This window comes from Lactuca sativa, chromosome 8 (genome assembly GCF_002870075.4).
Source record: "Lactuca sativa cultivar Salinas chromosome 8, Lsat_Salinas_v11, whole genome shotgun sequence".
Classification (NCBI taxonomy): Eukaryota; Viridiplantae; Streptophyta; class Magnoliopsida; order Asterales; family Asteraceae; genus Lactuca; species Lactuca sativa.
This window is the reverse complement of record NC_056630.2, coordinates 117,747,513-117,760,400: the sequence shown is the minus strand read 5'-3', so window position 1 is coordinate 117,760,400 and position 12,888 is coordinate 117,747,513. Positions and strand designations below refer to the sequence as shown.

Sequence of the window (12,888 nt, the reverse complement as noted above, 5' to 3'; positions counted from 1 at the left end):
TAAAGATCAAGGACGTGTATGATGAGATTTCATAAGAGGACTTATACACGAAGAAAATGCAATCAAGAAAAATATACAATGTTGTTTCTAGATTTAATATTATCCACATAGACTGACCAAATCACAAAGTTGTTAACTAAAAATCCCAAAAGAAAATGTAGCCAAAAAAGAACAATTTATGTTTGCATTTTCAGAGCTTGAGGTTTTAATCGTTGTGACTTGTGACTTGTGACTTCATGAATCCTGAGTTACAAATTAGATCATACATGTTGCACACATTAGCAGATTAACAAAATGCCTTTACATGTTTACATTTTAAGTCGTTAACACGTAAGACCATTGGTTATTAGAAAGAGGTTGAAAAAAAAAACTTTTTTTACATGAAGGTAATGGATCAAGTGCAAATATTTCCAACAATGTATATATATATATATATATATATATATATATATATATATATATATATATATATATATATATATATATATATAGACACACACACAGAGAGAGAGAGAGAGAGAGAGAGAGAGCAACTACCATTAAACATTGTATTACTATTACACCAAAAAATACAGGGCAGAAAAATATGACTTAGCAGGAAGGATATACAAATGAAAATCGGAGAACATATGATTTGTGTTATTTAATGTGAAAGTCCTCATAGAAGATGTACACATTTGGAAACAATTTTTGTTTTATTGTCATATTTCAAATTAGTAAAATTTTAATAGCAATTATTTAATTCTTACTTTTCCTTTACACGATACCACACCATGATAATTGAAGCAACAATGATCACCCCTGCAATGGTTTGTGGCAACACATAACTTTTCTTATTCTTCTTCATCTTGTGGTAAAGATGAAAAGGTGGCTTTTTAATGAAACCTAGTTCAGAGAGCTTCTTGTGTGCTTGCGCATACTCCTTCAAAAACAACTCTGGAATCTACATTTTAACGATTCGGTATAAACACAATAATAATAAAAAATAGTAAGATGCAAGTATTTTGCTATTATAAGTAGAACATAAAGTAGATAATTGTGAGTACGTTGCTAGTATGGGTAATAAAACAAAGTTAATTGTCCAAGCTAAAATACCTTGTTTTCTAGCATACATCAAAATGGTTTAGTAAGAAAATGTTGAAAAGTACAATGATGTTATAGGAAGAAATAATAAACCAAATAAATGAAAATGTGCTGACATTTCTTGCAATTAGAATTGGTGATATCATATCTATGGGTCTATACCTCAGCATACTTCATAACATCACAACGGAACTCATCAAAAGTCATCATTGTCCGGTCTGAAGGAATGAGTGAAGTTCCATCCGACTCTCCTATCAGTAGGTTTAAAAACTCTCTTCTCACCAGTGCCTGTGGCTCATGCCAAACCAGTTCTTCCCTGTACTCTCTCAGTAGGTTGCTGGTTTCAAAAAAATTCATGTTATATTATTTATTTATTCCAAAAGACACATATACATGCTTTCCAAATACTTGGTGTTATCAAATATTAAGAAAATAGGTGAAATGCAAGAAATAGAAAATGTAGCATTCTACTTTCATTTCTTTTTTCTATTTAGCACTGGATGCTATAATATAAGTACATGAATAAATGAAAGATAATGTGCCATTTCTTTCAGTTAGCACATAGAAAAACTATAATTCGTCATATTTAAAAAATATCATCAAAACTTACATAAAGTATGAGTTATCAAACTTGAGTGGCTTGTCAGTCCAAGGACCATCAAAGTTTGATCTATTTTTTTGGGTTCTATCCTGATGATAGCAAGAAACAAACAAAAACTTTAGTAGATAATGATTAAGATAAGTGATAAAAATGTAAAATGTTTCATATGAAGAGTTGAACAACATGTTAGGTTCCTTCAAGCAAAACAAAAACTTTGGTAGATAATACGTCTTAATCAACATACTTCAAAAAAAAATTATTATAGCATCGTACTTTTACTTTATTTTTTCATATTACATGATTGTACTTCAAAAAATGGCTAATCTATTCAAGAAAATTACTTATTTACAAAACACCATCTCAATTCATCCTATTTCTTTGGATTCGAGTTGTATATGGTTCCCAAGGATGGTTTTTTTTAGGGCATTATACTTTGAAAACAGGGAATATTCTTCAAACTACAAAGCCCTAATACGAAATCGTTTGAAAATACAATATTGTAACAAGAAAAAATTTGAAGTACGATGTTATGATAAAAAAAATTGCAAAATAAATTGCTATTTACTGTATGTAGCCCATAACCAAACAAGTAAGATGCCAATTACCATAACATGGGCTCCCGAGAGAGCTACAAAGTCCATGTAGCATAAAACCATGCGCTTCAACGTGTCCATCAAATGTATTGGGCCTTCAACAAGTTTAAGAATTTCAGCAACCGAACAAAACAAATGTCAAATATAAGTATATCGTTGAGTGATCCAAGAGTAAGAATGTGTCAATTTTCCATTTATGTAAGGGCTACATGAAAGAAATAGCAACATATATGTTGGTAATCAGGCAATAAATAATCTCAAAAAGTTGCACAAACTGGTATAGGGGAAAGAATGCATGTAGGGAATGTAACTGAATTCTTTTATTTGACACACAAAACAAGCTACTAACGGATTGCAATTTATAGACTCTACTATATTGAAATCTGAAATAAAGTGCTTTAATACTACCAAAACTATAACTGAAAAACTTACTACCAGGTTAACCACAATATGGTAACTGATTATTCCCTTTATTACATTAAACTCAAGTTCAAAACAGAATTAACTCAAACAATATATAGTTTCAATTATTAGTTTATTATAGCATCATACTTTCACTTATTTCTATTACCATTGAATTTTCGATTGTTTTTCTTATTAAGGCATTGTACCTTGAAAAATCTACCCAGTGTTGTACTTTAATTTCCTTTTCTTATTAAAATATTGTACATTTGAGAATCTTACCTACTATAATAATGAGAATTGCTTTGCATTTGGTTGATATTGCTATATTTTGAGAGATTTATCAAAGTACAATGCTATTATAGGAATATATGAAACTAAGATACTATAATGAATATATCAATTAAGGTTTGTTGTTGTTTGTCGCATATAACCCTTATTTTGGTGATGAAAATGAAGCCTTTTCTGCTAATCCAAAAATTATATGCTTCGTAAACAGAAAAATTGATATGATTTAGGAATTTATTATATTCTTCAATGAGAAATTTAAATAGTATATCACACACGTTAAATAAATATGAACCCAACGACAAACAACTGAAATCTTTAAGTGAGATGAACAATGAGTGTACATAACTAGGATTCAAAACCTTTTTCAAGATCGGGGAGTCTGCCTTCCTCGGTGCACTCATTTGAATCCTAAATGAAACATGAAAAATATAAAGGAGAAGTAAATATATGGCATAAATTAATTCTCCATGATATTTCTACTTGATATATATATATATATATATATATATATATATATATATATATATATATATATATATATATATATATATATATATATATATTCTGTGAACCAAAAAAAAGCGTGAGAAGTTGCTAACTCCTAATCCACTCATTATTTTTCAAAACCAAAAACACCAATCTTCTCCGAATGTGTATAAGCCATATCTAGGTTCAAAAAAATGATTTAACAATTTTTTTTTTATTTTGGAAATTTGCATATATGCACAATCAACAATCATATGGACCGTTGATAACCACAATCAGCAATCATATGGACTACATATATGCACAATCCCAGTCATAACTACAGATTGTGCTCATCCATAGTCTATACATTGTTCATTGTGTATAAATCCACATTTCCTAAAAAAAAACAAAAAGTTCGTCCAATCTTCTTTTTAGTCTAGATATGACTTAGACGCGCCATTTGGAGAAGAATGGTGTTTTTAGTTTTGAAAAATAATGGGCTGATTATGAATTCGTAAGTTTTCACAAATCTTTTTGTTCTCAAAAGAACCTGGCTATATATATATATATATATATATATATATATATATATATATATATATATATATATATATATATATATATATATATATAATGGTATAAAGTTTTACTAAAAAGGAAACTGCTTACGGATGGATAAGGCATAAGAAGAAGAAAAAAGTTTATATCAACTGCGTAGTAAATCAATGCACCTTTCTACCAGGAATAAAGTCAATAGTAGGACCACCGGTGATTTCAACAGCAACCACGCCTGCAAGCTGCCAATAGACCATTTATTGGGTGAGTACTTATTTAAACTACACATGAACCAAAAATCTTTAGTTTGTGTGCTAAAAATTAAGGTAAGTAGACAACAAAAAGAAAAACATTGATTCTAATATATCACTAGCTCAAAAAGCAGCATATTACAAACAACCATATGGAAGTATATCTCACCTTGCTCAAGACCAACAGATTACTCTAATCTATTATTAAAAAAAAACCCTTATATTCATCAGTATGATTGAAATCACCTGAAATATGTCTGCATATGAGATCTTTGGATGCTTTGACTTTATTTCTTCTGTAATCGATCAGAAAACCGCCATTAATAAACTGAACTCTTTTCTATTATATTATCTTTGTAAAAGAAGTTAACCACAAAACAAGAATGGTGTCAAAAAACATAACATATAGAATACGACCAAAATAAGTTATGTTTTGTAAACCGGTTGATTTAAGCTAGATAAGGAAATAAGATAGTGTGATAAACTAACTAACTGTTTGACATTTTGGTATCAAAAAGCCAACTAGTTTGGCGTACTAGACTGTATATCGAGTAATTAACCGCATATCATGCAATAAAACCAGGTGACATGCATGAGTAATTAACCGAAATAAATTCAGCATCTGGAAGCCTTATAGACTATGATTATTGAGATTTGAGAGGGTGTTTGGGATAACTTTTAAAGTGACTTTTCATTTTTATCTTTTTCTAAAAGTCAAAAAGATGTTCGGTAATCCTGACTTTTCCAACTTTTCTAATAGAGTAAATGACATCTTTTTGAAAAGTCACAGAATCCTGACTTTTTCAACTTTTACAAAAAGGACTTTTTGGCTTTCGAAAGCTAAGTCAAACACGCTCTGAATATAGATCTCGTTAACAGGAACAGAATAAAAAAAGTCATTAAGCTTCACGTAGTAGAATTTGGTCCATGATTTAATTATGGTTGTGATATGTATGTATTAGCGATAAAATTTAATTTTAGATAAGATTGTATTTGTATTATTTAAATTCCTTTGTTATAGGGCTAGCTGTTATATATGTACGTGTATATATTGTATCTGATTTAGATGAAATATAATCAGAGATTAAATCCTCATATGGTATCAGAGCGGGTTGCGTAAAAACCTAATCTTGCCTCAAATCTTGGTCGTCGTCTTCCTCCCTCCATGGCGTCGTCTTCCTCAGAGCTTCCCCTTGCCACAATTTTGCACCTGCTCACAATAAAGCTTACCTCTTCCAATTACCTAATTTGGAAGAATCAAATCAAACCCCCTTTATCCTATCAGCGTCTTCTTGAGCATGTCGATGGTACAAATCCATGCCCACCTGCTACTATTCAAACCGATGGTAAATCTGGCGCAAATCCCTCCCATCAATCTTGGATTGATGCAGATCAACAGGCTCTTTTGATTATCCAATCCTCCCTCTCTGAGGAGGCCATGGCAGAGACACTAAATCTTTCTACTTCACACGCAATTTGGCAAGATTTGGAGCAAGCTTATAGTCACGATTCCATGGAGAGGGTTCAAACTCTGCGAGATTCACTTAGGCAGATGCAGAAAGGATCCTCCTCCGTATCAGAGTTTGGCCGAAAATTCAAGGGAGTCTGCGATCAATTGTCTACTGTGGGCCATCCAGTTGAAGAGACTGATAAGGCCCACTGGTTCCTTTGTGGACTTGGGTCTGGGTTCGAGACTTTCTCCACATCCCAGCGAGCTGTCAAGCCTACCCCCTCCTTCCGCAACCTGTTATCCTATGCAGAGAGCCACGAAATTTTCATGGCTTCAATTCACAGTAATGTTGCCACTACTCCGGTTGCTTTTACAGCCAATACTACTGCAGCTTCTCGCAATCCCAGCAACTACAACTCTAGAGGACGTGGTGGAAAAACTTCCAGAGGTGGAGGTGGCAGAGGGCGTGGTGGCCGCCGCCCTCCTCACTGCCAATTGTGTAGGACCAACGGACACTATGCATCTTCTTGTCCAGACCTCTCGTCATATGGTCTCGTCATATGCAAAAGGAGGAACAGTTGATGCTAATTTGTCTCATGAATTTCAGTCAAAGTGCAACACAAATTCTGATTGGTATGTAGACTCGGGGGCTTCGACACATTTGACAAATTCAGCCTCAAATTTGGACACTTCCTCTTCCTACACAGGCAACGATCGTGTTGCTGTTGGCAATGGTAATTTATTAAACATCTCTGGTACTGGTACATCTCATATTTCCCATAACCTTACCCTTTTAGATGTGCTAGTGGTGCCCCATATTACCAAGAATCTGCTTTCCATTAGCAAGTTAACTCATGATTCTCCGGTAGATATCTTATTTTCTGATACATATTTTGCTATTCAGAATCGAAGCACCAAGGATATAATAGCAAGAGGTAGATGTGAAGAGGGGCTTTACATTCTTGAGCAAGGAAATAAGGCGTTTTTAGTTGCATTAAAAAATAAGAGGACTAGTGCTTCGTTTGAAATTTGGCATAGTAGATTAGGACATGTAGCTTTTGACATTGTTACGTTATTGGAAAAATTGGGATCTTTATCTCTTACTACTGTTTCCCTTAAACCAGGCCTTTGCTCACCTTGCCAACTTGCTAAAAGTAAAAGATTACCGTTTGATGATAACTTGAAACGTTCATTACATGTGCTTGATCTTGTTCACTGTGACTTATGGGGTCCCGCCCCCATTGAATCTACAAATGGATATCTCTAGTATGCAGCTTTTATTGATAATTTTTCCAGGTTCACTTGGTTCTATCCATTAAAGAAAAAAAATCTGACTTTGCCCAAATCCTTGACACTTTTCTCACATATGTGCAAACGCAATTTTCATGCAAAGTTAAAAACTTCCAAACCGACAGGGGCACAGAGTTTCTTAATCATCGTGTCAAAGATATTTTTGCAAAAAACGGAATACATCAGCGGGTGTCTTGTCCTTATACCCCGCAACAAAACGGTAGAGCCGAACGTAAACACCGCCACATCACAGAAACCGGTCTTGCCATGTTATTTCATGCACACGCCCCGGGTTCTCTTTGGGTTGATGCATTTACATCCGCGGTTGTCATCATCAATCGTCTTCCAACCAAGCTCCTCAACAATCAAAGTCCATTTCAGCTCTTATATCGCACGGTGCCAAACTACGACATTTTTAAAATTTTCGGTTGACGTGTGTTTCCCTATTTACGCAACTACTCACCACACAAATTGGCTCCGAGAAGTGCCCCGTGCATTTTCATTGGTTATAATTCCGCCTACAAAGGGTATCGTTGTCTTGATCCTAAAACAAATCGAATTTACACCACCCGCCATGCTCAATTCGACGAACATATTTTTCCTTTTTCATGCTCCACAGTTGCATCGGATCTAGATAAACTTTTCATCTCAACATTTGATGAAGGACTGCCATCACTCTCAACTTCAGCAGCCACAACCGCATCTCCCCAGCCTCCTGCCGAGGTGCTTTCTGCTACAAATCTGGAGCCTTGTAGCTCCTGCTCTATGTCCGCTCCTATCTCAGCCGGTTCCACTGCTCAGCCACCGCCGGAGGTTCCCACTTCACCACCCGAGACGCCGCAACAGTCCCCTGCTGTCACACCTCCGGTTATGCCACCAGTCACACCACCGGCTACACCTTCTCCATCACCACCACCCTCACCCCCACCAGCCACTCATCCTATGATTACTCGGGGCAAGGCTAGTATTATTAAACCAAAATATAGAGCAGATTTTGCATCTCTTGGCACAACAACTCTCTTTCAAGCCTTACTCACTACCTCAGTTCCTAAAGGATTCAAATCTGCGGCCAAAAATCCACAATGGTTAATGGCTATGGAAAAAGAAATGGCTGCATTACATTCTAATGAAACATGGGAGCTCGTTCCTCGTCCTCAAAACACCAATATTGTTGGCTCCAAATGGATTTTTCGTACCAAGTTTCATTCTGATGGCACCATTGACAGGTACAAAGCACGCCTCGTTGCTCAAGGCTTCACTCAAGTACCCAACATTGACTATTCACACACCTTCAGTCCGGTGGTCAAGGCTTCCACTGTTCGAATTGTGCTTTCTCTTGCTGTCATGCAAAAGTGGCCTCTTCACCAACTTGTTGTCAAAAATGCATTCTTGAATGGTCAACTCTCAGATACAGTGTTCATGGAGCAGCCTCCCGGATTTATAGATGAAAAGTTTCCCTTACATGTGTGTCGTCTCCGCAAGGCTCTTTATGGCCTCAAACAGGCACCCCGTGCATGGTTTCACCGCCTTAGCACCTTCCTTCTCAGTCTTGGGTTCAGTTGTAGTAGAGCCGACACCTCATTATTCATCTTTCACAGAGACACCACTTTGCTTTATCTACTTGTCTATGTTGACGACATCATCCTAACCGGTAACAACCCATCTCTCATTAGCACTTTCATTGCACGCTTAAACAATGAATTTGCCACTAAAGATCTGGGTCAGTTAAATTATTTTCTTGGTCTTGAGGTTACATATACGGATGATGGTCTTTTTCTAACCCAAGCCAAATATGCGCATGATATTCTTACTCGAGCCGGTTTACTCGAGGCCAAACACGCACTACACTATTGTCCACTACCGACTACTTGGTCACAACCGACACTCTATTCTCGGATCCCACGCTCTATCTTTCACTAGTTGGAGCCCTTCAATACTTAACTATTACCAGGCCTGACTTGTCTTTTGCAGTAAATCAAGTGAGCCAGTTTCTACAATCTCCAACTAATGCTCACTTTCAGGCTGTAAAACGGATCTTGCGCTATGTTAAAGGTACCATTTCCTACGGGTTGCACTTTCATTGGCCTCATTCCTCCTCCGTGATTGGATATTCTTATGCCGATTGGGCACAGTGCATTGAAACAAGACGGTCTACCTATGGTTACTCCATTTTTCTTGGCGGAAATTTAGTGTCTTGGAGTGCCAAAAAGCAACCCACTGTCTCCAGATCCAGCACTAGCACTGAATCCGAGTATAGGGCTATGGCAAACACCGCTTCAGAAATTATTTGGGTTACTCACCTTCTTCGCGAGTTGCATGCTTTGCCACCATTGGTTCCTACACTTCTTTGTGACAACAAAAGTGCGCTTTTCTTGAGCCAAAATCTTGTCTCCCACAAACACGCCAAACATATTGATATCGATTATCACTTTATACGTGAATTAGTGGCCTCTGGTAAACTCGATACACAGTTTATTCCCACTCACTTGCAGCTAGCCGACATCTTCACTAAAAGTCTTCCGCGACCAATCTTTGAACGTTTTTGCACCAAGCTTCGTGTTGGACCTCCACCGTTCCGATTGACGGGGAGTATTAGCGATAAAATTTAAGTTTACATAAGATTGTATTTGTATTATTTAAATTCCTTTGTTATAGGGCTAGCTGTTATATCTGTACGTGTATATATTGTATCTGATTCAGATGAAATATAATCAGAGATTAAATCCTCATAGTATGGCTAGTAGACAATATGCCACCAGTAACTTCTTTCCTAATAATGCCACAAGGAACTTTCGCCCTATAATGTTCTTGGTGAAGAAGGATTTGATTGTGTTTTCAAAGGTCAGATTGATGAATACACTCTTCCTAATAATGCCATAAGGAACTTTCACCCTAATAAATATCATTATATCTATCTAAAAACGCAATTACATAGACCTCATCCCTACTAAATATCAAACAAGACCGCTCGTTAATCAAACACAAAATTCAACAACATAAATATAAGCACTCTACTGTAAAGGCATCACAACTTTAGTGTAGTAAATAACTAGTAACATAACACGACACGAGTATATAAAACGAAAAATTTGTGCCAAAAAATTTCATAGGAAAATAAATACTGTAAGTACCGCAAAAATCAATCGCAACTTTTAATCCTTTATTACAGCTTTGTTCAAACTCTTCAGGCTTCCTGATGGAGCCATTTGGACCTCCAGTCTGTGTATGTTTGCAATACGTTCCAGCATCATGAAATCTACATACAATACAATCATCAATTTCAATTCGATCATCAATATATATATATATATATATATATATATATATATATATATATATATATATATATATGTGTGTGTGTGTGTGTGTGCGCGCGCGCTATACAAGAAGGATCTTACGCTAAACGAAGCATGATTGGGGCGCAAGTTTTGTTGAAGATCAAAGCGCGTAGGTCTCGGCGAGCTTTCTCTATTTCTTCCTGGTACTCGGCGTCAACAACAGTCTTTCCCATGCAACAGAAACACCGGTTTCTTTTTCCAGAAAAACCAACATATCTTTCCATTGAAACGATACCCTTGACTTCTTTCTACAATTAAAAAAACTTGTATACTCCTTTCAAACCCATGATCCATAATTAACACAATTTCTACTTGTATTTCATCTTTACATGAGTTGTTTACAGCCATTAATCTCGATCATTATATATAGCACTTAGGCATCAAAGCACACGTCCGTATTACGGTTTAACCCTAGCTTCTAGGTATTAGGGTTTAACCGTAGCTTCTAATTCAGAACTCTAAACACATTCCAATGAAATAACCACTAGTTTTAAACTAGATTAGTTGTTAATTTCGGTAATTAGCCTGAAGATATCAAAATTTCTCCATATACTATAGTATACACGGTTTGAGTACAAACCTTAACTTCAAAACTCATGAAATCATGAATTTAAGGAACCATACCTCTAATTTGAACGCCTCAGTTTAATCTGTGTAGTCAACCCATCAAAGAATTCTGGATCAAAATCTGCAAAATAAGGACCATGCTCCCATTTTATTGATTTGTCGCTTTGATTACTTTTTGACGAGATCTCTGAGCTTTCGTGATAGAAAATAAAAAGTTTCTATCGTTTTAATAAAGAGTCACCCTGGCCGACTTTAACGGATCAACGCAACATCCCTGTACGGTTTGTGTGGCCTTCTCCCGCCCAAAACAGCCTTAGAACGCTTTATTTCCACAATTCCCTACTTAACTCCTCAAGGCTAAACACTATTTCTTTATTAAAGTGGATCGACAAGGTTAAGCTTAATGTCGTCCAAATAATTTTTTTTTTTGACGCATTTGGTGTTGCTACATAGCCTTATGTTTGGAGCTCGATCTCAAAATGCGAAAAATTGAGTTTGACCAAATTGTCACCCAAGCCAGGTTATAATTGTAAGCTTAATTGGGTTGGTTAGTTACACAACCGTGTTTGTTGCTATGTATGGGGTCCCTATTTTTCTTTAATAAATATAAATATATTTTAGGAAAAAAATGAAAATAAATATAATAAGGGTAATATAGTATAAACTAGGCCAAAAGAACCATGGAGCTAAAAAAATCAAGGTTTTAACTAAACCATGAAGCCACAAGGACCATTTTTGCAGTTTTGTCTAAAAACTATGTAATAAAAGTTTATGTGTTCCTTCTTTTAACTAGGAAGCTATGTATATGGGCCCCTCGATGATCTGACATCTTAAGAGCTTGGCCAAGCCCTGACTAAATTAATGTGTTCGATTTAGAAATCAGATGTGATCGTCGGAAATCTTTATCAAGAAACAAAATTTTGAACGTTGAAATTGATTCTTATCCATGTCCAATGCTCATACAAATATCTAGAAAAAAAAAATAATTGATCACTTATTTTAGGACTAAATTGTGATCCAGATAAGAGTTTGGCAATTGTATTGGATGACTATTCTTTGTTGATTGTTAGTGAAGTATTAGACCTTAAAAGTTAACAACTTGTCTAAGTGGGAAACAGTTAGAAATAGTGTCTAAGGTCATTAATTGTTTGGTAATATTTCTAATAATAGTAGGGTCTTTTTGGGTTGGCTTTATAACATAATTAGCTATAAGAAAATGGCGAAAAATAGGTTATTAATTTATTAAGTAGTTAATAGGTTAATTGGAAATTATTTTGCAATTAATTCTACTTTGGGTCATTCATCCATTGCAAGTTCTGGGAGTCACAAGCTCTCAATCAAAGCAACAAGAGGTTAGTATTTTATCCTTCTTTAGTTTGATTTTAAAGTAGGTTGTTATAACTAGTAAAACCTATATCTAAGGGTGCATGTACACATAAGTAATTTTTTTGTTTCTGTTGCCTTTATCGTATGTATTGATGGTATAAATAACCAACAATAATACCCCACTTTTCGATTTGCATCGTCCAAAGTAAATATACTACCACATGCCCCATCTAATCTACATATCAACTATTACACACACACGTATGTATGTATATATATATATATATATATATATATATATATATATATATATATATATATATATATATATATATATATATATCCAAAATATTCACTATAATAATAAAAAATTTATTGATAAAATAATATGTTCCACAAATTGCACTACATGTATCAACAACATTAGGTGTTAGAGTAGAGTTTCAACTTGCCACTTTATCAACACCTATTCAACAAATAACAAGTTCCTCAAGACATGTTACAATCTACTATGAGCTAAACTTTATGACCAATTGTCACCAAACTAATCAAACTTTACAATACAACTTCTTACTAACTCAATCCCGTAAGCTACTAACTAAATCTCTCAATTCTAACAATTCCACATGTTAGAGTTTATAGCCCCTATCAACCAGTTTGTGGAATTCACTGT

At 35.1% G+C, this 12,888-nt stretch overlaps 1 protein-coding gene across 2 annotated transcripts; it reads right to left on the bottom strand.

Moving 5' to 3' along the window:
- Positions 1-549: 549 nt before the first annotated feature.
- On the bottom strand, positions 550-11,336 carry LOC111897078 (L-ascorbate peroxidase 3). Of its 2 annotated transcripts, XM_042897169.2 has the most exons (10): positions 10,947-11,334; positions 10,383-10,570; positions 10,116-10,240; positions 4,491-4,540; positions 4,170-4,235; positions 3,330-3,378; positions 2,290-2,372; positions 1,694-1,773; positions 1,246-1,420; positions 550-943 (listed from the first exon to the last, which is right to left on the bottom strand). In XM_042897169.2, the coding sequence occupies exons 2-10, from the start codon at positions 10,544-10,546 to the stop codon at positions 746-748; spliced, it is 990 nt and encodes a 329-aa protein (XP_042753103.1). In that variant the 5' UTR covers positions 10,547-10,570; positions 10,947-11,334; the 3' UTR covers positions 550-745. The 2 variants fall into 2 exon arrangements, with proteins under 2 accessions (XP_042753103.1, XP_023748814.1); XM_023893046.3 differs by having other exon boundaries at positions 10,383-11,336.
- Positions 11,337-12,888: the final 1,552 nt, after the last annotated feature.